The sequence below is a fragment of the Bubalus bubalis genome, chromosome 3 (genome assembly GCF_019923935.1).
Source record: "Bubalus bubalis isolate 160015118507 breed Murrah chromosome 3, NDDB_SH_1, whole genome shotgun sequence".
Classification (NCBI taxonomy): Eukaryota; Metazoa; Chordata; class Mammalia; order Artiodactyla; family Bovidae; genus Bubalus; species Bubalus bubalis.
In genome coordinates this window covers 128671665-128697487 of record NC_059159.1, presented here as the reverse complement: position 1 = coordinate 128697487, position 25823 = coordinate 128671665, and the positions used below count along the sequence as shown (strand labels likewise).

The 25823-nt window shown below is 40.7% G+C and overlaps 1 protein-coding gene across 1 annotated transcript; it reads right to left on the bottom strand.

Moving 5' to 3' along the window:
* Nucleotides 1-24229, bottom strand: LPL (lipoprotein lipase). The gene is given in 10 exon segments (NM_001290913.1): nucleotides 1-208; nucleotides 2753-2857; nucleotides 4370-4552; nucleotides 5444-5564; nucleotides 6781-7023; nucleotides 8285-8518; nucleotides 9503-9614; nucleotides 11234-11413; nucleotides 17789-17958; nucleotides 24028-24229. Coding segments are annotated over 10 exon segments (1437 nt in total). The 5' UTR covers nucleotides 24116-24229; the 3' UTR covers nucleotides 1-207.
* Between the last annotated feature and the right edge of the window lie 1594 nt (nucleotides 24230-25823).

Genomic DNA, 25823 nt, shown 5'->3' with positions numbered 1-25823 from the left:
TGTGCTATTTGGCCACTATACACCTCAAATTGAATTAGTTTTAGTATTTGAGACTGTCTCCTAAAATAACTAATAAGGCTAGAGCTGGGGTTAATACTCAGGAAAATCCACTTTTCACCATCTAAAGCACTGGGCATCTTTTGTAAAAGTTACTTCATTCTTCATAGAATTCATATGCTGTTCTTTCTTCTGTAGCTTTGCCAAGTTTCTGAGAGAAAACAGAGGAAGAATGGCAATTTATTATCTTAGTGTTTTATAACCCTCTTCCGTCCCTCACCACCTTCAAGATGAAAAAGTAGTCAACCAGAAGTTCAGAACAAAGGTTGTGAGAATAAACATAATCAGAGGAAGTGGCAGGCTCACAGAAGTCAAAGACAGTCTAGTATTTACTTAGCCATGTCTGGATAAGGAGTATCCTTTGTAGAAGACTGAATCGAATGTTTTCAAAATTTAGCAAGGTTTCTTACGTCTAAAACTTGTTAAATAAAATACCTATTTTTTTTTCCTTTTCTTGTGATATGAGTCTTCTAAAGAGTTTTACCAGAAGATGAGAGAGAAGCTTTTACTTCATTGACTTAGTCACAGAGGTGAAAAACAGCAGAAGGTTATTAGTCTGAGTCATAATTACCTCCTAGATAAAGTTCAGGAGTAAAAAAAAAAAAAAAAAAAACTCCCTAAATATCTGTTGTTTCAGTAATCTTATCATCAGATGAAGAACATATCATTAGACTATCTTAGATAAAGTCTTATATCTTACACAAATGTGATAAGAAATATTTGATAAACAGATGAGTTGTTTCCTAATTTTTAAAGTTTTTTTTTTTTTTTAATTCACATTACAGATTAAAGTCATGGATGACCATGGGATAATATATACATAAGAATGTTTGTGTACAATGGCACCCCACTCCAGTACTCTTGCCTGGAAAATCCCATGGACGGAGGAGCCTGGTAGGTGGCAGTCCAAGGGTTGCTAAGAGTCGGACATGACTGAGCGACTTCACTTTCACTTTTCACTTTCATGCATTGGAGAAGGAAATGGCAACCCACTCCAGTGTTCTTGCCTGGAGAATCCCAGGGACGGAGGAGCCTGGTGGGCTGCCGTCTATGGGGTCACACAGAGTCGGACACGACTGAAGTGACTTAGCAGCAGCAGCAGTAGCAGCAGTACATAACTTAAATTCATATATAAAACTTCATATAGGAGTTCCTTTTGAAGAGTTAAAACAAATATGAAGAACCTCAGATTTGTGATGAAGAAAAACAAAGCAATGAAGCTCTTAGTAGAAGTATACACTTAGATAAAAATTCAATTATTCTCCCTGGCTTAACACCAGTAACTATTCTCCATTTCAAGTTTATCTTGAGTGCTCTTACATTAATGTTTTTAATCCAGATGGCTTCACCTTGTCCAAAGTATATATGTCATAACGCCATAATGTAAAAAAACTAAAAGAAGGTAAATATTATACATGTATAGAGAAAGTCTGAAATCCATATTTATCCATTGATAAACTGTATTATAAAATAGAAATTAAAAATAAAAGAGATATGTCACATAGAACCTTTAATATGCTTTTTCTGATTAGAGAATTCTTCTGTACTTTTGTCTGTAAATGCAACTGGGGAAGACAAACCGAAAGCAATTAGCTTTTCTATTTCTGGATGATGTTGTGACCAACTTTTCCCATTGTTTTCTCGTGTCACTGGCTGGTATGATATGATCTAAGCTTTCCCCCTTTATACCTACAACCCTTCAGCACTTGCACCTGGCAAGGGGATGAGTGGAGGAATGGAAGTGGCATACTTTGGGAATTCCAGGAGGGAACGTGGTGGAGAGAGAGGCAGTCACATGTTCAGTCTCTACTTAGTACTGACGCTCTGGAAAAATTCAGCTGACAGCTGCCATGTGGATGAAAAGGTCAGGTAGAAAAGAGCCAGGCAGTTGTTTTGAGGTAGAAAAGAGAACATCTTCTAAACTTTTAAGTCCACAAGCTTTCCATCTTTGGGGGTTTTGAGATGGATGCTTGGTGGCTGCCCCTTTGGCTCCCTGTCCTGGAATCTGCTGTCACTTAGAATCAAGGAGGACTCTGGTTTTGGCTGATGTTTCACTCCCCTGGGTACCTCCCAGGAGGAGCTGTGCCCATAGCCACAGTGATGGCTACAAACTTGTGGTATATGCTCCGCACACAGGTCTGTAAAGGGAGCAGGGTTGCAGTACAGGAAAAAGCAGAAGTGAAGATTTTGTGGTAATTCAAGAAGTAAAATAAAACCTATGAAGTGTGCCAGAGCTGGCATAAAGAACAGGAAAAAGAAAATAGAGGAAGTACTGCTAAAAACAAATGGACAGGTCTAATGTGCGTGCGTGTGTGTGCGTGTGTGTGTGTATGCTCAGTCGCTCAGTTGTGTCCAACTCTTTGTGACTCCATGGGCTGTAGCCCTCCAGGCTCCTCTGTCCATGGGATTTCCCAGGCAAGAATACTGGAGTGGGTGGACATTTCCTACTCTAGGGCATCTTCCCGACCCAGGAATTGAACTCGCATCTCCTGCATTGGCAAGCGGATTCTTTACTACTGAGCCATCGGGAAGCCCCCTAATGTATATACAGAAGACTTTAAGAAAGACCACCTGAAGGTTCTTATCACAAGACTCAATCCAAGCCTCTAGTTCAGGGGTGAAGGGCAAAGCATGAGCAGCATCCCTTGGAGAGCAAGTTCAAGATACCCATAGAGCCTGAGCCCATGATGCTCACCAGCCAGACTTTCTATTCAGAGACTTGTCATGGCATTTCACAAATATCACAGGTGACTTTCCTTTCTGCAGATAAGACATTTTCTCCCGGGAACAGAAGATCACCCTGTGGAAGAAATTGTATGTGAACACAGCATATTGGAACAATAAAAATGACTTCAAAAATAAATGCTTCTGTCAGGGTTGTCTGAAACTCACATGATTCTTCTGACTGTTTTGATATTTCCAATAATTAACTATCTATACTCAGGCCATTCCAGTCAGCAACACATGTGAATCAGATGGTTATTTGCGGGCTTAATGCACTGTTTGGCAATAAAGCTCGTTCATTAATATAGACTGGCATACAGATAGCCTGGAGCAGGTTTAAAATCACCAGGCTCTTAGAAAAAGATGATACAAGATCAACTTTACCACTTCTTAGTGTCTGCATTAAGGAATTCAGAAATCAGCTTTCAACTGGCCTTGCTAGAGAAACACTACTCTGTATAGCTTCTCCATTCACTTCTTTCCCTCCTCAACTTTGGTTATAAAAGAAAATGACAAAAGAGAAATATATTATTGATCCTAATTTAAAGAGTCATTTTTATTTACAATAATGGTATACTGAAGTTTACAAAATCCCTGTACATTCAGTATGAAAGACAGTGAAAGTGTAGTTGCTTAGTCGTGGCCAACTCTGCATTCCCATGGACTGCAGCCTGCCAGGCTCCTCTGTCCATGGAATTCGCCAGGCAAGAATACTGGAGTGGGTAAGCCATTTCTTTCTCCAGGGGATTTCCCAACCCATGGATTGAACCCAGGTCTCCTGCATTGTAGGCCGATTCTTTACCTTCTGAGCCACCAAGGAGGCCCCATTCAGTATAAAAGTTTTAAATCCTCTGAGGCTCTCTATGCAATTCATTTTATAGATCTATGTGGATTTGGGTGGGGACAGAGGATGAGATTATCTTGCAATCTCATCCTTCTTGAAGAGGTTGGTTTTTATTTTATTAAAAAAAAAATATTTGGCTATATCTCTTGGCATGTGGGTTAGCTCCCCAACCAGGGACTAAACCCACACCCACTGCAGTGGAAACTTCCAATCTTAACAACTGAACTGCCAGGGAAGTCCTAAGAGGTTGGTTTTAATCTCTGAATGTTCAAGTGGCATCACTAAGGTTCTCTGCATAACTGTTTTGTGCTTGCAGAAATCAATGTTAAATGAGAAGTTGAGATTTTTTACTTCTAATCTCAGCTTTACTCAATGATTGTGGCAAATCAGTTTATGTTTTCTTTCCATGAAATGCAGAAATACCATTACTTCTCTAGTATAATAATAAAATAATACTCTTAAAAATAATAAGAATAATTTTCTAGGTATATAGTTTTAAATGAATTGCATAGACAGCCTCAGAGGATTTAAAACTTTTATACTGAATGGGGCTTCCTTGGTGGCTCAGAAGGTAAAGAATCTGCCTACAATGCAGGAGAGCTGGGTTCAATCCCTGGGTATAGGTATATAGTTTTAAAAACAAAGCCTACTAAAGTTTCACCTGAATGTTGGAGGCTCCAGAAATACTATTTCTAGGTAAAGACATTTGAGTGAATCAGAAGTGAATGGTGAAAAATTAATTACTTTTTTTGAGTCTCTCCTGCCTTCACTCTGATCTTTCCAATATCAAAGCCGGGGCTGCTCCACCAGTTGGACCAGCTGAAGTAGGAATCGCTGATCCATTTGAGTTTCAACATTAGCAATTCTCCAATATCCACCTCCGTGTAAAGTAGAAAGGAGTATGTCTTATTTGTGGAAACTTCAGGCCTGAATAAAAGATCAACATATTTGGTTAGTTCTGAAAATTAGAATTTTTTCCCTTTTTCTTCCTCCTAAAAGGTAAATAGCTTTATTGTTTGGGGAGTATTTTAAAAATGCAAAAAATGTCCAACAAAATATACAAGATGAATGTCAATGGCACTTAGCGTATTTTGAAAGATGGCTACACCCCTTTAAAGTATTCCAACTTTTATCCTAACAATATGAATTATGTAATATAATTCCTAAGAGAAAAATTCATAAGTCCATCACTTAGAGATATTATTTTCATTTTCATATATTTCCTTCCTATTTGTACTGATATGTGATCTGTGTTTCCTTTGTCACAATCATAGTGTACATGAATTCTCTATTTTTTCTTTATTCACTTCATGTTTTACCTTCCACTTTTTAACATGCTTTACCTAGTTTTCTATAACTACACTTTTTAGAGGCTAGATTGATTTTATTGATTTGTTGAACCACAATTCACTTAACCATTGCCTCAGTTTTGGACACTTACTTTGTTTCTAATTTATGCTACTGTGGGTACCACTGTAATGAACATCTTTTGCCTATTAAAAAATTTTCTATTAAGTACACCTTTTTTTAGGAGTCCTATGCCAGGGGTCTGGGATCTAATGCCTGATGATCTGAGGTGGAGCTGATGTAATAATTATAATTAAGTGCACAATTCATGTAATGCACTTGAATCATCCTGAAACCATCCCCCATCTCCTGGTCTGTGGAAAAATTGTCTTCCACAAAACAGGTCCCTGGTGACAAAAAGGTCAGGGACTGCTATCCTATGCCCTTTCTGTTCCTCAGACTGATGGTCAGGGCAGGTAACAGTGCCATGATAAGCCCCCATGCTGAAGGTAAAATTCTGCGGCTACTCACAGGGTAAAAGGGATGTTCTCGCTCTCAGCCACAGTGCCATACAGAGAGATCTCGAAGGCCTGGTTGGTGTATGTATTACTCTCAGTTCCAGAAAAATGTATCTTTACTTGGTAATGGAAGACTGGAGAGAGAGAATCAGAACAAGCTCTTATCAGTCTTTATGGAAACACCGCAGCACAAACAAGCAGGCACTCTCAACAGCAGACTGCATCTTACTAGTGATCAACAGGAAGCGTTCATACATGACTATAAATGTGACTCGGAAAGATTGCTTCATATCTGTACAGTGCTTACTACTAGAATATTCAGGCTTTGAATTCTACTCCTTTGCAGAAGAGTGTGGTTCTAGTGGATAGGAAGAATCCAAGTATATCTGACTTGGTAAGCAGACCCAGAAAGTAATCATCTTTGATCTGGTACTGGGCTTCCTAAGCAATGCAGGAGACTCAGATTCTTAACAAAATGGGAGTATCTTAGAAGGCTTGGTATATTCCTCCCTCTCAGGACTAATTCTATTTTCAAATACAGGTGGTTCCTGCCTTCACTTAGAGCAGACTTTGTTGTTTGTTGTTTAGTAGTTCAGTCGTGTCCGACTCTTTTTCAACCCCATGGACTGTAGCCCACCAGGCTGCTCTGTCCATGGGATTCTTCAGGCAAGTATACTGGAGTGGGTTGCTATTTCCTTCTGCAGGAGATCTTCCCAACCCAGGGATTGAACCTGTGTCTCCTGTATTGTAGTCAGATTCTTTACCGCTGAGCCACCTGGGAAGCCCCAAAGCAGATTTTAGGAGTTGGCATCCTTTTTCTGCAAAGGATGAGAGTAAAGAGGTTTTTCGGGCCACAGTCTCTGTCTCAGCCACTCAACTCTGCCATGGAGGCATGAAAGCAGCCTTAGTCAATACAGAAATAAATTAATGTGGTTACATTCTAACAAAAGTTTTTTTAAAGAATCAGATGCTGGGCTGGAATTGGTTCAAGGGCCATAGTTTGATGACTGTGTATGAACGGTTTCAAATGAACTCAGAGCCTGGTACTAATGTGGTGCCCCATGCTAATGGGCACAAGCACAGAGGATGGTGGCAGGCAGAACTGATGCACAGGGTGGTGTTGTTGTGCCCTGGGCCTTACTAGCAGTGGGAATTAGGAACTCCAGCAACATGGATTAGTGCAACTTCCTCTCTATCAACAGAAACACAAATGAGGGCTCAGAACTTAGCAACATTGTTTTATCATCTCTATTGCAATGGACAAAATCAGTTCATGTGATGCAACAAGCATGATAATAAAAAAAAATAGGATCAAATCCATTTTCCTATTTATAACAGTCTCCAGCCTACCTTTGTAAGGCATCTGAGAACGAGTCTTCAGGTACATCTTGCTGCTTCTTTTGGCTCTGACCTTGTTGATCTCGTAGCCCATGTTGTTGCAACGGTTCTTTCTGCAGCTCAGGCAGAGACCTTTCTCAAAGGCTTCTTTGGAATTGCACCGGTAGGCCTTACTTGGATTTTCTTCATTCAACAGAGAGTCAATGAAGAGATGAACGGAACGTTCGTGGGAGCACTTCACTAGCTGATCCACATCTGGGGAGAAAGAGACACAAGGAACATTTCAACTCTGTGACAGTTCACAATGAGTGTTTCATCTTGCATGTCTAATATAGCTGAGAGGTGTTAGAACAAAATGATCTCCTTGATTGTAGGTCCTGTTTAAGGAGGCACTCTTGATAGCAGCTTCTTCCCTACCCCAAGAGTGTTAAAGCTGCCAATTTTATCAGGAACTTTAGATGCTTCTGCTGTCTTATATTTGTGAGTATGTTTACAAAGCTGTAATAAGGACATCCAAGATAGAAGTTGATTTCCCCCAGTTCATCACACCTTTTGCTTATATTGAAAGTATATAATACCTCTAGATGCTTCTGGAAGTATACCCCTAGAAACCACATCATAGGTATAATTGCCATATTAACAGCATTTTATCATAGATACTATGAATAATTGAGGAGTGTGTCACTGTTCATGATTTTTACATTAAATTATAGAAATAATAGACTTATTAATAATTATTTCTATAATTTCTACAATTATAAAATGTATTATTTCTATAATTTCTATAAATATATAATTATAGAATTATAGAAATAATCAGCAATGTCATAAAAGTACAGCTTTTTATCATAAGCTTTTTTACCAATTAAAAGTAGTAACATTATGCTATAAATTCTATAACGTATGCCCAAAACACCAGAGTATATTGGTTATAGGTAGGTCCCATTGTCCACAAGGTATGCAAAGGTCTGTTAAAACAAATCATAAAATTAACACACACTAACATGATTATTCAACATTAAAAACTAATATTAAACTGTATTTTCTTCTTAAAAAGTTGGAATATTTATTGTTAGGGAATGGTGATTTGTACATCTCTTTAAAAAGCTGGCAAAAGAAATTTGGACTAATTGACATGTCCTTTACTTTTAGTAGAATTAAAAATAACTCTACTGGTTTTGCACTGTATTCAAAGTTTAATGTGTAGCAAGATAATACTTTTTCAAAGGCAAGGCAGTTTTCTTGCCATCTCACTGGTTTTTATTTTTTTCCCCTTTTATTACTGCAAGTGCGGTATTCAGTGCAGCTTACGATATAATACAAGACGAAATGTCTATCTGACCCCAGGAAGTATTGAGGCTCTAAGATGACCATGCTAAGAGGTGACAGACTTCTTCAAAAACACATCTTGGCTAAATGTATATTCAAACTATGTACTTGTGGAGAATGGTAGGGCACTTGGTCAGTAAGAGTTAAGACAACAACTACATTTAGTTAACTTCTGAATTATATTTACCTCCAAGGCCTCTCTCTGCAATCACACGGAGAGCTTCCCCAATGTTACATCCTGGTTGGAAAGTGCCTCCATTAGGGTAAATGTCCACATGCCCTACTGGTTTCTGGATTCCGATACTTCGACCTGGTGACCCCCTGGTGAATGTGTGTAAAACGTCTACAAAATCCGCATCATCAGGAGAAAGGCGACTTGGAGCTTCTGCATACTCGAAGTTAGGTCCAGCTGGATCTAAGCCTTAGAGGGAAAACAAAAAGTCCTCAGAGATTTTTATTTATTTATATATTTGGCTGCATGAGGTCTTAGTTGTGCATGTGGGATCTTTCGTTTCATCGCGTGGGAACTTTCCTTTGGGCTGCATGAATTCTCTAGTTGACTTTGTGGGCTTAGTTGCTCCACCGCACGTGGGATCTTAGTTCCCCAAGGAGAGATGGAACCTGTGTTCCCTTCATGCGAGGTGAATTCTTAACCACTAGACCACCAGGGAAGTCACTCAGAGATTTTTAAATTCCCATTAGTTTTAGTCTCCATCAGTATCATCTTAGCATTCCATTGCTCATCATTTGAATGTAACTGGCAGTCACAGATTGTTATCAGTTCCAATTCTGTACTGACTGAGTTTTAAATTACTGAGATTCATAAGAGGTTTATCTCTTCTTCAAATAAAATTTGAATTTCTCAAACTAATCATTAAATAACAATTTTCACACAGGATGGCTTGATTCCCTTTTGTAAATTATTTCTGTGCCTGGTTAGAAGGCCTGTAAATAGTGCTGGGCTCTTTCTTCCTCTCTACACAGGCCAAACTATCTATTGCCATTGGCCTGGATGACAGGTCTCCTTTTTCCAAATGGCCTCTGGTGCGGGTCCTTTTTCTTTTTCTCCAGTATTGATGTGAGAGGTGACAGATATGTGTGCATACACTATTAAAGCACAGAGCAAAGGGAGGAGGGAAACGGGTTTCTGAGATGTCACTGGGCTTTCTGTGTTTAACTCTGCATCGTTTCTCTTCTTCTGCCAGTAGATGGTGAGCCCATGAGAGCAAGGGTCTGAATTTTATTTTATTCCAGAAAAAGAGCCTTCCCATGTGATAATCAAATGGCCAGGCATACCCAGGAGGGTAACACACATATGCTTGTTTGACAAGCATCCTGATTCTCTTTCAGAGCAACAGGCAATGCAGTTCTTTTATTTTAAGAGAAAATGGCACTGCTTTCTTACCGGTAATCCTGTTGACCTTCTTATTGGTCAGACTTCCTGCAATACCAGCAGCGTGGGCCCCAAGGCTGTATCCCAGGAGATGCACATTGCCCAGGGGATAGTTAAATTCATCCTTTGGAAGACGAACAGAAAAAGGAGTTTTATAGTTCTTTGCAAAATATCAATGCTAAAAGAAATAAAAGTTGAATAGTGTTTCAAATAAATAAATATCATTTTCAAAATAGGGACAATACTGAAACCTAACTGTATTTTAATTTCTTGTTACAGGTAAGAGGAACATAGACTATATTGTTGAGATTTTTCTCTTTCCTTACTAATATTTAAATTAGAGTTTTCCAAATGTCTGAAATAGAAATGTATGGAAACATGAATTTCCATACATCTGAAAATATATGTAATGTGTATATTTATATATTGGAGTAGGAAATGGCAACCCACTCCAGTATTCTTGCCCACAACATTCCATGGGCAGAGGAGCCTGGCAGGCTACAGTCCATGGGGTTACAAAGAGTTGGACATGACTAAGCGACTGAGCACCATATTTATATATAGGTATTTATATATATATATAGACACACACATACAGATATATATTTAACTCATCATTTTCTACTCAAATACCCTGTGTTACTTTATTCTTTAAGGTTACTCAAGCAATGACTTAAAATCAGAAAGTATTACAGAGGATGGGACACATATGGGCCAGCCTTCTCATTCAACAGATGAGAAGTCTGAGTTCCAGGAATGTGATCTGATTTGCCCAAGTTCACTCTCCTGGTTAGCAAAAGAGTCAAGAAAAGAACTTTTATCTTTTAATGATCGATTCAATAAACAGAGCTTATTTTTAAGTACCTGGCTTAAATAATGGCCTGTGAGAGTATTATCTTCATTTCAACCCCAAGATACTTTCCAAAGGTAATTTTCAGAGGATGACCTCAGAGAGTCAAAGTGAATAAAGCTCCTGATCCTCAGCTACTTCATATCCTACACACTTTTCCTGCCATTTTTTTTCCCCTAGCTCATCTCCTTCACTCCTCCAACTCTCAACAAAAATCCAGATCTTTAATCCACACTAAGAAATAAGTAATATTAAAATTTTCATCAAAGATTAACAGGTCAAAGCCTGGATAAAATTTCCATGTGCCAGCCAACTGGTAGGGAAGGATTTGGCTGAACATGACATCTTTCCTCTGCCCTGAAATAACAAGTTTTTGTCTGTTCTGCCCACTTAGTTCTTGGTCTCAGCAAATCTATTCACCATGAAAATATCAAAGGACAGTGCAGGGCAGGACTATGCCTTATGGGTTTTATAGCTTTATCATTTTTTATCATAATGCTACTTTTAGCTGAAAAAAATAATGACTATGCTTATTCTAAAGATATGAGTTGACCCAAAAAATATCTATATCTAAATGTATAAGAATAAAGGGCTTCCCTGGTGGCCCAGATGGTAAAGAATCTGCCTACAATGTGGGATACCCAGGTTCGATGCCTGAGTCGGGAAGATCCCCTGGAGGAAGGCATGGCAACCCACTCCAGTATTCTTGCCTGGAGAATCCCATGGACAGAGAAGCCTGGCAGGCTGCAGTCCATAGGGTCACAAAGAGTCAGACACGACTGAGCAACTGACACTTTCTCTTTTTTACCACAAAGGAACAAAAACCGGTCGTTAGTTCAGCTCTACCCAACTGGTCTGTTCTGGATATACAAGGCTCCTTCCCCCAGTCTTACCGCCATCCAGTTCATAAACTTGGCCACATCCTGTCCCACCAGCTTGGTGTACCCTGCGGACACTGGATAATGCTGCTGGGCCCGTGACAGCCAGTCCACCACGATGACGTTGGAGTCCGGTTCCCTCTTGTACAAGGCAGCCACAAGTTTTGGCACCCAACTCTCATACATTCCTGTCACCTGAAGAGGATGATACAAGCATCCTTAAAATGCCCACCTACAACTTGTTATATTAATAGATACATGTGTCAACCCCATACATTAAATGGGGGGGGGAATCCATAGGAAGCCCATTGGCTCATCAGTAAAACTTCAATAATTTATAGTATTGAAAGGAAAGATCAACCTGAATAAGTTAAAATTTACAGTAGAATGATGGGCTATTTTAAAAGAAATTTAGTTTAAATACTTTCAATTGGGTTAATAAATATTTCCCAACAGAAATATTTTGGGGAATGTGAGTACGCTTTATTCTTTTTTTTTTCACTTTCTTTTTTAAATCTTTAATTAGAGGATAACTACTTTATAATATTATGTTGGCTTCTACCATACACCAACATGAATCAGTCATAGGTAAATATAGGTCCCCCTGCTTTGAACCCTCCCACCTCTCTCCCAATCACACTGCTCTAGGTTATCACAGAGCACTGGCTTTGGGTTCCTTGTGTCGTACATCAAACTCTCACTGGCTATCTGTTCTACATATGGTAATGTATATGTTTAAATGCTTTTCTCTCAAATCATCCCACCCTCTCATTCCCGCACTGTGTCCAAAAGTTTGTTCTTTCTGTCTGCGTTGCCTTTGCTGCCCTGCAAGTAGGATTTTCATCATTGCTGTCTTTCTAGATTCCATACCTTTATTTTTATAAAGGGTTATTTACATACAAAATTTGATGTGATAGTGAAAAAAAATAGTTTTAAACATACTATTCTTACAGAAGATAATTTTAATTAGCAATCTCTTAATACATTAGAAAATTATTAGTTTCAGCTCAGACTTGTTCACCATCCTTTCAAATTCTTGATTATCAGAGTACAAATTGATGAGGTTTAATTATCAAATTTCCAAAATTATAAGATTGGTCTTGTTTTGGAGACAAGCAAACTGCCATCTGTAATTCTTTGCTTCTTGTTGATAAAGGCCCCCAAATTCAAAGTGAAAAGATTTATGCCATCAAAGAGGAGACCCTGAACATCTTGGCAAATATGCTTATTTTTAAATAATCGAACACATTAAAAAAAACACAGATGACAAAATTCCATGCCATCCCGCCAGGAGCCTATACATAGCAACAACCTGTTTTAAATCTACCCACCTCTAATACAACCTGAGAGCTGATCATACTGTTGCCCTAGTAAAGGTTATGACTCAACAGACAAAGAAGATTCTGAAATAAATATCTTAGGCTGCTTTTAAGGGGAAATCTGTAAAACCTGTATTCTTCTTAGAGTAATGCCAAAAGAAAAAAATAAGACTCTTGAATTCCCAAACCAAGGGACTTTGTTTAAAACTTTGATCTTAGATGGTGGGTCCTTTCAGATCTTTATTATTATTATTTGTATTTGTTTTCTTTTTAAATTTTTATTTATTTTTTAATTGGAAGATAATTGCTTCTTAATATTGTGTTGTTTTCTGCAATATATCAAAATGAATCAGCCATATACTTCCATTCTGTTTAATCTATTTTGTAGGATAAAACATTAAAACATGAACTCTCGATTCACGCCTGACACTAACAAAGTGGACAAATTTTCACCACATTGCTGTGCTTTGTGGAAGGAAAAAGCAAGCCTGGGACTCAGGAGATGTTGGTTCCAATCCCAGTTCTTCCCCTAATTACGTCTATGAACACAGGCACTGTTTTAACTTTACCAGGGCACCTATGAAACAAAGGGATCAGATGATCTGGAAGTTACTCTCCACTCCTAAATGTCTTCTTGTGACCAATTTGGTTCCCAATCTACTTGCAGTGATACGATGTCAGCTCTATAAGCTATATGGAAACAGTGACAGACTTTATTTTCTTGGGCTCCAAAATCACTGTAGATGGTGACTGCAGCCATGAAATTAAAAGACACTTGCTCCTTGGAGGAAAAGCTATGACCAACATAGACAGCATATTAAAAAACAGAGACATTACTTTGATGACAAATGTCTGTCTAGTCAAAGCTATGGTTTTTCCAGTAGTCATGTATGGATGTGAGAGTTGGACTATAAAAAAGATGAGCACCAAAGAATTGATGCTTTTGAACTGTGGTGTTGGAGAAGACTCTTGAGAGTCCCTTGGACTGCAAGGAGATCCAACCAGTCCATCCTAAAGGAAATCAGTCCTTAATATTCATTGGAAGGACTGATGCTGAAGGTAAAACTACAATACTTTCGCTACCCAATGAGAAGAATTGACTCATTGGAAAAGACCTGGATGACAGGAAAGATTGAAGTCAGGAGGAGTAGGGGCTGACAGAGATGGTTGGATGGCATCACTGACTTGAAGGACATGAGTTTGAGCAAGCTCTGGGAGTTGGTGATGGACAGGGAAACGTGGCATGCTGCAGTCCATGGGATCACAGAATCAGACACGATTGAGTGATTGAACTGAACTGATAAGCTATCTCAAGCACGAAGAGAAAGCAAAGCCAAAAAAGCACAAAGGTGATGTGAGATCACTAGGAACATGTTGGAGTCTTCTATGAACACATCTCTGTATAGCTGCTTCCAGTCAGGGTGCAAAACCTGGGTCTTTGGAAGAAGCAGATGCAATGCCCGCCCAGCATAAAACTCAAGAATTGGTCCTGCTCCATCTTTCTCCTCTCTTGAATGTTGAAGGGTAACCACCATTTGTAGCTGCCTTTCCAGAGAGGATGATGTCATTTCTCCAGAACACAATGCTAATCACTCCTCCTTTTAGCCGGTGGTGAGGAGCGCCAACATCACATTGAGAACCCTGTACTTAAACACAAGCAGGTGGCCAAGCTCCAGGACATCTGTGGCTGCACTGCCTCCTGGGAAGTGTCCTGGGCACCCTGCATGCTAAGCATTCCCTTGGGTTTCTCATGACAAAGCTGCAGAACCTCCTCACTTAGTCCCATACCCTTAAATGGCTGAGCAGCTTACCTCAGATAAGGCAGGAAAATCTTATTTTCTCTCACCCCCTATTATAAATTTTTTATGTACTGTCAGTGCTTCTGAGTTGGGCAATCTGTCAAAGGGCAAGGAACCCAACCTACCTCTACAGCAACTAATACTTCAGCGACTGATAATTTTAGTAACTGCCTAACAATCTTATCCTTTCTTTTTAAAATTTAACATAAGACTCTTCTATAAGTAACCCTCAACAAAAATATCAATAACCTCAGATATGCAGATGACACCACCCTTATGGCAGAAAGCAAAGAGGAACTAAAGAGCCTCTTGATGAAGGTGAAAGAGAAGAGTGAAAAAGCTGGCTTAAACTCAACATTCAAAAAATAAAGATTATGGCATCCAGTCCCATCACTTTGTGGCAAATAGATGGGGAAACAATGGCAAACTATTTTCTTGGGCTCAAAAATCACCGCAGATGGTGACTGTAGCCATGAAATTAAAAGAGGCTTGTTCCTTGGGAAAAAAGCTATGATCAACCTAGAAGCATATTAAAAAGCAGAGCCATTACTTGGCCAACAAAGCTCTGTCTAGTAAAAGCTACAGTTTTTCCAGGAGTCATGTATGAATGTGAGAGTTGGACTATAAAGAAGGCTGAGTGCTGAAGAACTGATGTTTTTGAACTGTGGTGTTGGGGAAGACACTTGAGAGTCCCTCGGACTGAAAGGAGGTCCAACCAATCAATCCTAAAGGAAATCAGTCCTGAATATTCATTGGAAGGACTGATGCTGAAGCTGAAGCTCCAATACTTTGGCCACCTGATGTGAAGACAAAGATCACTCATTAGAAAAGACTCTGATGTTGTGAAAGATTGAAGGCAGGAGAAGAAGGGGATGACAGAGAATGAGATGATTGGATGGTATCACTGACTTGATGGACATGAGTTTGAGCAAGCTCTGGGAGATATTGAAGGACAGGTAAGCCTGTCATGCTACAATCCATGCGGTCACAAAGAGTCAGACATGACTGAGTGACTGAACAGTAACAACAACCCAACAAAGGACTGGAAAACAAGGACTCACCTTCTTCAGTTCCAAAAAGGTAATATTTCCTAGCTTTTTTCCTTCTCAGTTTCCTTAAATCAGTACTAATTTTTAATAGCTTTGATTCACAGGCACACACGGAGAAGGCAATGGCACCCCACTCCAGTACTCTTGCCTGGAAAATCCCATGGACGGAGGAGCCTGGTGGGCTGCAGTCCATGGGGTCAAGAAGAGTCGGTCACGACTGAGCGACTTCACTTTCACTTTTCACTTTCATGCATTGGAGAAGGAAATGGCAACCCACTCCAGTGTTCTTGCCTGGAGAATCCCAGGGATGGGATGGGGGAGCCTGGTGGGCTGCCGTCTATGGGGTCGCACAGAATCAGACACGACTGAAGCGACTTAGCAGAAGCAGCAGCACAGGCACACAGCTGCACTTGAAGTCTTCCTTGCCACCTGCACCCAGTGGTCCCACTGAAGAAACCAGGTTGTTCACTGAAATGCCTAGATGAGTTGTTGCACAGACCACCTAGTTCTGCACAATGAAACTCAGTCCCACAGCCAGTGGCCCAGCCTCTGAGCCCAGGCACTCAGAAATGTCAGGACACATGTGAAGAACGTAAGTGGTCTTTTTAAGCAGTGGGGCTAATGATAGAAATTACCACTATCTACTGATACTGGGTGAGTCACATCATCTTAGTGTGAGGAGGAAATATTTTTCAAAAATTCCTAAATTACAAAATTCTCTCAGGGACAAGTTGAGATACCTGAGATATTTAATTTATTTCTGTCATATGAATGTTAAGCTTAAACTTTTTTGAAAAGTATTAAAAGCTAAGTTCTAAATATAGCCAAAATGTGTCTAAAATAACCAAAGATTATACTTTCCAATATAAACCTCTTAAAATGTAAAAAAATCTGTCAGAAATTTGAAAATGCAACTTTATCGTAAGATATATAATATGCTACCTAAACTCTAGCAAATAGAAGTGTTTTGTTAAAATAAATATTCCTGTGAAATCCATTAGTTGTTGCCTTCATCTTTATAAAAGTAACAGCAATTGTCCTACACTATCAATAACAAAGGCACTTAAGTTATGTAGAAAAAAATCAGGAGTACAAATAGCAACCATTAGCTGATTCATCTCATTGAAGTTAAGTATCTATTACCACACTCACAAACTCTGGACATAATGGAATGATAATATTTCTTTAAGCATCAATTTTATCTACGTTCTTTTTAATGAGCTACAAAAATCTGTTCATTAAGGATTGAAAATATTGGAAACAAACTAGTTAAGTAAGAACTATACCATATAAAGGGACTAGCTGGTATATTTAAAGAGAACTATATTTTTCATATTCTTGAAAAGTAAATATAAGCAGTTTTCACCTTTGCTAATCATCTTGCATGACAGTTCCCTAGCTAGCCGTCTTTCATCTCTAGAAAAGCTCCCTAAGGTTTACAGTTGGAGAATATTGGGAGAGGAGGGACGTCCAGTCTAAATTCATTTTTTTAACAGATCAGTAAACTTAGGCCCAGTGGTGAGAAGTGGCTGGATCCAGTCACAGAGCTAGAGAATGGCAAAGCAGAACATTAACAGTCTCTTCCCTCCACCCCAGCCCTCTCCTCACTCTCACAGGTCATCTTCCTTAGGAAAGGACTTGGGTGATGCGCCAGATGAATCAGGATCACGCCAAGTCTCCAGTGGTTCCTCTAACCCACACTCTGCTCTGTACTTGAGCAAAGGCTAGGGGAATGGCCAGTTTGAGGTCACAGCTAGGCACCATGGTAAACTGAAGGCTAGCACTGTCCAGAGGAAGTACCCATGAACTTGTGGCTTTTTTAATATACTTTTTAAAAATTTATTTTTAATTGAAAGATAATTGCTTTACAGTATTGTGTTGATTTCTGCCAAACATTAACATGCATCAGCCATAGGTATATCTATGCTCCCTCCCTCTGGAACCTCCATCCCACCTCCCTCCCTATCCCACCCCTCTAGGTTGTTATAGAGCCTAGTGAGTTCCCTGAGTCATACAGCAAATTCCCATTGGCTATCTATTTTACATATGGTGATGTATGTTTCCATGTTACTCTCTCCATACATCCCACCCTCTTCTTCCTCTCTCACCCATATGCATAAGTCTGTTCTCTATGTCTGTATCTCCATTGTTGCCCTGCAAATAATTTTATCAGTACCAGCATTCTAGATTCCATATATATGCATTTTTATCTTTCTGACTTACTTCACTCTGTATAGTAGGCAACTTGTTGCTTTAGATTCCTCAATCCCCACCTGAGCCAGAACTGTTTTTATTCCAGTTTAAAGCAAAGGCATCACTGGGTTCCCATCACCGGGCTCTCAACAAGCCTGTTAGAACACTTAGTTCATGCCAGTCTACTCCTTCCTAAAGAGCCTTCCTTACCGTCCAGCCATGGATCACCACAAAGGTTTTGCTGCTGTGGTTGAAGTGACAGTTAGCCACAGATTCGGTCACTCCAGGAATGAGGTGGCAAGTGTCCTCAGCTGTGTCTTCGGGAGTCCTGAGAGCAAATTTACTTTCAATGTCTCTAAAATCTTTTCCTCCTGTAATCCCTGAAAAGGAAAAATTGGATAGGAGGTTAATTAGAGGGTGGTTTGTTTTATTTGCTGGACTAGTGTGTTTTAGATTCACAAGCAAATACCAGTAATGCTATTTTTGTTTCTAAAGTAAAAAAAAAAAATGGATTGCAAGAGAATGGTTGATCCTCCAGTGGTACTCAAAGTGGACAGTGCTCCAGTGCTCAGTTGTATCTGACACTTTGCAGAGGATAAGATAGTTGAATGGCATCACCAACTCAATGGACATGAGTCTGAGCAAACTCCGAGAGATAGTGAAGCACAGGGAAGCCTGGCATGCTGTAGCTCTTGGGGTCACAGAGAGTCGGACATAGTGACTGAACAACAAAAACGAACAACAACAAAGCTTGTTTGAGGGAAGACTATTTCCTTTTCACTAGCATTATTTTTAAAAATTTTAACAAGAAGAAAAGTTGGAAGCATGGGGAAATTTTGTATGGAATTATTCCTCCCCACATGGCAAGATACATCAGTTCAAAATTGCTTTAGTGATTTGTTCAGAAATATCTGTGCTATGTATGAATTATGATTAATTCTTTCCCCCAATGTTTCTTTCCTCACTTGTGTCTTCACAGACTTCCACACAAAGCTGCCACTTAAAATACTACAGCAGAGGTGGTTTTGGAAAGAATACACTCTTCATTGTTAAGCCCCGACTGAGTCAGGAGAGAAAGAAAACTTTGGCCTACTTTTGAGTCTCTGGACAATACTTCTAAATGTTGATGAATCTTCACAGGGTATTTGTAGGAAGTACATACTATATCACAGTAAACATTTTAAGTACATTTTAAGTAAATTGTATTGCAATTTACTTTAGATTTTGCCCAAGAAGTTCTTTTACTGTTAGAAACTGCCTTAGAAAATTTCAAACTAGGTTAGTTTCACCCACATCACTCTATATCAAATAATTTATGTTTCCCTTCTTAACAGTCTTATTTTAACATGTTCGATCAGCAAGCTTTTTAAAGCAGAAATAACCTGAACAGTCTGGCAGACAGATCTCGCCCACCACCTGGTTGCCAAACTGATATTTAAGATTATTGCTCTGCATAACTCCAGAGGATAACAGTCACTTTTAGACTTTTTTTTTTTCTAGAATTATGCAACATGGTGGCCTAGGGTTGCTGGTGGTTTTGAAATGACTAAGAATATTCTTTGAAATTATTAAGGCAGGATTTGTATATTTCTATGAAAAAGAAAAGCCTGTTAAATCTTTAACTCTTGTACCAGATTATCATATGGATCACTCAGAGCTCCAATTTCCCACAACCATCATTTCTATGGGGTACATAGCTTGTAAAGAAAAATAGAAGAAAATTCATACATTTGCAAGAAAATTTGTATTTGGAAACTTCTGTTTCACTTTTCATGAATTTTTTAAGTTACAGAAAGCAAAATGAAGGCTTTGACAAGAAAACAGTACCCCTCTATATGCTATGTGATGTTTTCAATTCTTTGTCTATTCTGTATATGAAATTATAGATGCTACTGGTGTTTAATCAGTCCTTCCCTCTCCTTGGTGTTCTGACAAATACCAAAGGTATTTCCACATACCTGGTTGTTTGTAATCCCTTAAGGATGTCTTGGCATTCTAAAGATGAGTGTGGTTTCCCAATTTCTACCAGCCCTCATACAACTGACTTAGGCCAGGAAGAGTTAGGGAGAAGGATGGACCCTGACTGTGGGTCAACAGTGTGTTTAGTCATCGTAATATATACACTGGGGATTGCTCCTGGCTGGCTGATGAACTGATTTGACTCAGCTGCTACTAAGGAAATTACTGTTTTTTATACATGGAAATGATAGTAGAAGGACCTTTCACTAGATCCCCTTAGAAGTAAAGCCACCTTAGAATAGTGTGTGTTACAGGGGCAGTTGTCTAACGTTTAATCCTTTATAAGGGCTGAATTCGACTCATCATATTAGTAACATCACACCATCATGTGTCCTCATCAAACACTAAGGAGAGATTTGGGGGCATCAGGTAAGTTACAAGTCAATGCATTTCTTGACTATATAATCTTTATCTCTAAAGTCCTAAATAAGTAACAAAAAATCAAAGTGTGTCAACAAAGGCTAGGAGTTATCTTAACATAGATAATAACTCACAGAGATGAAATTAGGTCAAGCCAAAACCCTTTAAAGGTATACGTATAGAAGGTACATTATAGAAGGAGCATTGAGCATCCCCGCAAAGTGACTCTAAAGGTAGTTCACAGTTATCAGATAAATAAGATTAACACGTATATGAAGACATGAGGTATATGAGCTCAGTTATAATGCCATTCTCTTAAAGTTTTTACTTCTTTCCTTTCTCTGTTTGTTTTTCCTCTCTGACACACACAAACATAGACTCCTAAAGAACTTCATCAGTAATTCGTCCCTTCTCTGAGGCTGATGGTCATAGTTATTGACTCAGCTTCTATAGAATGCTGACCACCCCCCCTCCCCAAAAAAAAAAGGTTTGGGGAAAAAAATCAGTGTTATTATCTGACTGAATTGATTGGAGTTTTCACACATTCCAATGTAGACAAGGCACTTGCTTACCTAACAAGCAGATTTACTTTCCAATTTTATAGAAAAAAATGTTTGCAAAAATAGCAGCTGTAAACTCTACAGCCTAATTTCTCCTCCTGAAATAAAGCAAGAGAGGAGGGTTGAGCTAAAAATACACCGTCAGAAAGAAAGTGAACATTTCCTACTGCCAAATCTTCCCTGGTGCCTGACTCCCACCCTTCCATACATTAATCAATCATGCTCTTGCTGAGCTCTGCTTCATTTGAAGGTGCTACGTGCTATTTTGCTGTCATTACTCATGTTTAACTCAGATATTAGCCTAGAAATTCACTATGGCCAGTCAAACAGACTTGTAGCTACTGAGCTCTTCAAATTTCCTAAATAAGGCCTTGCAGAGATTCTGGTGGCTCTAAGAAAAATGGAGAAGGCAATGGCACCCCACTCCAGTACTTTTGCCTGGAAAATCCCATGAACAGAGGAGCCTGGTAGGCTGCAGTTCATGGGGTCACTAAAGAGTCAGACACAACTGAGCAACTTCACTTTCACTTTTCACTTTCATGCATTGGAGAAGGAAATGGCAACCCACTCCAGTGTTCTTGCCTGGAGAATCCCAGGGACGGGGAAGCCTGGTGGGCTGCCGTCTAGGGGGTCGCACAGAGTCGGACACGACTGAAGCAACTTAGCAACAGCAGCAGCAGCAAGAAAAAAAAAGAGCCTGAGGGCAGTGCCCATATCCTCATATTTTTCTTAGAAATTGAAAACGGAAAAGTATAGTCAGAGCCCAGAGGTGGTAGTACTTACCATTCCCTCCTCACACTTGTTCCTTTCTACTCTGAATGTCTTACTGCTGCTGCTGCTGCTAAGTCACCTCAGTCATGTCCAACTCTGTGCAACCCAATGGACGGCAGCCCACCAGGCTTCCCCGTCCCTGGGATTCTCCAGGCAAGAACACTGGAGTGGGTTGCCATTTCCTTCTCCAATGCATGAAAGTGAAAAGTGAAAGTGAAGTTGCTCAGTCATGTCCGACTCTTCGAGACCCCCATGGACTGTAGCCTACCAGGTTCCTCTGTCCATGGATTTTCCAGGCAAGAGTACTGGAGTGGGGTGCCATTGCCTTCTCTGGAATGTCTTACGTTCCTACCTAAATTAGTTTGGAGGAGAAAGAGGGCAGAGAGTTGCTGTGATAAGAGAAGCATAATATAAAGAGGGGATGGGGATTAGATTTAGAGTGGGAAGGAAGGATATGAGGGGGATTAATTTCAAGACCATTTCCAAATGATTCCTCCCTTACAAAGCATATATAGCTAGGAAAAACATAGATTGATTAAATTGATTAAATCCAATTTAATTCCGTAATCACTTGTGTCTATTTGCATCGAAGAGTAATTAAGGGATTCAAGGAATTCCTTAATTAAGGAATTCAAGGAATTAAAAGGTCTAAGAGGATTTTGAGTCTGGTCTAAATTCCTCATTTTAGGGCTGAGGAAGCACAATCCAGAGAGGTGACACTGACTAGCCCAGTAATTTAGGTCCTGAATCTCGCAGGGAGTCTGACAAATACTTTAAAACTGTGAATGACACTTATTTGTGTGTATTTTTGGTCTAAGTAACATTATCCCATGATGTACTTTCTGAAACAAGAATTTGGAGTTTGTTCCACCCATTTTTCAGATAGTGTAAAACACTATCTAGGGGCACATGCTACCTCGTAAGATGTTTGCCTGTGTGTCTGGTCAGCCACTCTAGTCCTGTAGGACTTTGTGGGACCCCACGGACCCTAGCTGCTGGATTCCACCATCCATGGGATTTTCCCGGCAAGAATACCAGGCTGGGTTGCCATGCCCTCCTCCAGGGAATTTTCCCGACCCAGGGATCAAACCCATGTCTCCTGAGTCTCCTTTCTCCTAATGCTGGGATAGACTGAAGGCAGTAGGAGAAGGGGACAACAGAGGATGAAGTGGTTGGATGGCATCACCAACTCCATGGACAGGAGTATAAGCAAACTCCAGGAGATGGTGAAGGATAGGGAAGCCTGGTGTGCTGCAGCCCATGGGGTTGCAAAGAGTCAGACATGACTTAGCGACTGAACAACAACAAATTGAACCTCCAGTGTTCTCAAACTGATCAGACAGAAAAGATACTTTTTTTTTTTTTATCAGCTTTCCTTTTCTTAACCTATCAAAAATGCTATTTCATATACAGCAGAAACTAACACAACATGGTAAAGCAATTTTACTCCAACTTAAATAAATTAAAAAATGTTATTTCACAACTCTGTGCTGAAATAGCAAAGTCAGAGACAAACTTAGCAGCAAAGTCAAACTTCACTATAAAATGAGCCACTGCAGGACGTACCGCCTGAAAGCACATCCAGGAGACACGCCCTGACTGCAATTCCACCAAAGAGAAAAGAAAACGTTGCCTCTTTTTATGACTTGCTTCAGCTGCCTTTTTAGTTCTGCTGTGTGTTAGCTGAACCAAGGCTCAAGTTACACAGGCTGCCTCTATCGTGGGCAGGTCTCAGGCTGGCCGCTCTTCTTCCCTGCAATAAACTCACATCTGGCTTGGACGCCTTAACCCTGGTGAGCGGTGACTGGGGTTCCGCCAGTGGCCTCCCCGCGGCGCCCAAGAAGCCCCAAGAGCTCGGACCGCACCACGGGGCAGGGCGCCCGAGTCGGGCTCAGCTCCGAGAACAGTCCGAGGACAGTAAGGGTAGCCAAGCGCAAACCTGGCAATCTCCAAGTCAGCGGTCAGATTGCTGGTCGCTCTGCCACGTTTTTTACGGCGGGGGTGGGGGTGAGGGGAGCGGTGGTCAACCCTTCACCAGGTTTGCTGGCGGCTAAGTAAATCCGAGGGTACAAGAGTGGAAGCTGGACAGCTTCCCCGGCGCCCCACTGCGTGCAGGACCCCGCGTGCCCAGGACTTCGCGCCCCGCGTCCTCTCCTCCATGTCCCTCCACGTGGAGAGCAAGAGTGTCCAGAATTGGGGTCAGTGCCTCCCTCCGCTCCCCCACAGGCCGGCTTCTCCAGGAGAAGGGGCCACTTTCTACTCGCGCTCTCACTGGCTGGGGCTGAGCTGCGCCCAAGGCCAAGCCAGGGTCACCTTGGCCCCCTTCATTTCATTCCAGGGCCCCTGCAAGAGGAGAGGTTAGCGCAGGTCACCGCTGGCAGAGCCCTTCCTCCCTCCTCCCTGGCCCCGCCCCTCACACTCTACCGGACCTACCCGGCTCCTTTCCTTGTAGAGCCCAGGCTCCAGGGAACTCAGCCCCAGCCGGAGTAGAGAGGGCTGCGCGGGAAAGAGAGAAAGGGGTACTGGAAGCCGCCCCAGAGAGATCGGAGGAAAAATCTCCTCCGTGCTGCTTCTAGATCCCACCCGCGCGACCCTTTCTGAGGCAAGCGCTCGGGCTACGAGAGTCCCCGGTGCGCATCCCAACCCCTTCCTACTTTCTTTCCTTCTCATCCTCACAACGTGTGCAAATGGCCACTGAGCCTATTCTGTAAGTGGGGAGTCTGCGCGCACAAAACTTACTGTCTGCGGCGACCAGCCCTCCACGGGAGACGGTCAGACTCTGCAGGCACACGCTCAGAGCCAGCAGAAGTAGGGCCTTGCTCTCCATCTCGGGGGATGTCCCTCTGTAGGAGATGCAGGGCACCAGGCGCGAGCGCGGACAGAACAGTAGACCCGCCGAGCCCAAGGCGGCAGCAGGCTGGAGCAGCGGTCTGGCACAGAGCAAGTCACCCTTTAAAGGGGAGGGTGGGGAGCTAGAAGCGGCAGGTTTCCTCGGAGGAGGAGGAGGTGGGGGAGGAGAAAATGAGTCCGACACTGTTTCCACTCCACGGCTGCTTATGTGATTGGAAATATGCAAATGAACCTCATCATCTATTGGCTATAAAATCTTAAGTTGGGGGGAGGATACTAAATTCACTTTCAAATATTTGAGCAAACTGTAATGAGATTCAACTCTGCCAGGGAGAAGAAGGGGAAAGGGCAGAAGGAAAAATTTTACTTTCTTTAGGAGGGCAATTTGCTTTTCCTAAGAGGTCTGGCTCTCCTGGGTCCCCTACACAAACACCAAACAAAGGTTTTTATGGCTTTATGTGAAATACTCTGTAATCATCTGTTTTCTAAGAAAGGGAAGTTAAGTTGTTAGACTACATTTGGGCAATACCCAGCTTCTTTTGGTGGCTCCTGTTTGTAACTTGCAGTGTCTGTTTTGTTTTTTGTTCCCCCCCTCCCCCGCCAATTCTCCTGGACAATGTCAATCTAAGGACCCACGGACTCACATTTTTCTGCAGCTTGAACTTGCACTATCTGGTGTTTTAACTTTGGTAATATGGATTGGCTTGTAGTTGAGAAAAGCCCTCTTGCTCTAGTTTCTAATTTTTGCCTTATGCAAATTATACTCAATCCTCAAACTCATCAAGAAATGCAAAGTAACATTTTATCCTCAGAGGCAGAATGTTGAGGCCAGACAGCCTGAAAGTGTATTGTTATGCTAAGTGAAAGAAGCCAGTCACAGAAGATGCACATCCTATTATTTCCTTTGCATAAAATATCCACTAATAGGCAAACCTTAGGGACAGAGAGTAGATTAATGATTGCCTAGTGCTGGGGACTAGGGGAGGCAGGAGAATGGAGATGATTTTGGAGGGGATGGTGACAAAAATGTTCAAAAATTACATTGTGGTGATGGTTGTACAACTGAATAAATACACTAAAAACATGGACTTATACACTTTAAATGGGAGAGCTTTATGGTACATAAATTATATTTTAAATAAAGCTATTAAAATGATGTGTTCAGGTATGCAAGTAAAATAACACGAATAATGAAATCACTTTGGATGTTGTATTTTCTTTGACAAAATGCTCAGAATACTTTCAAATGTCTTTTTAAATGTAAAAAATTTGAATTAGCCAGGAGTGACAATTAACTCTATACACTCCACTTTACATCTGAGAAATGGGCTCATAACCCAAACTCTCCAATTCACTGTCTATACTGGATTATTTCTCTGAATACTTCTAATGCTTCCTTCTACTCATCCCTCCTTCTTCCATCCCCCTCTCTCACAGACACACAAACACACAAACACAATCTACATTTATATGTTAGACAGATGAAGCCCATACAATTTAAATTAGGCTCACAGTTTAAGCTTTTCTCAAAAACAAAATACTTGATAGTGCTCAAATAATTCAAAGTCTGTTATTCTACGGAATAGAGTTCTATCTTTAAGTGTTAAATGTGTGTTGTGCTCAGTCGTGTATGACTCTTTGAGACCCCATGGACTATAGTCCACCAGGCTCCTCTATCCATGGGA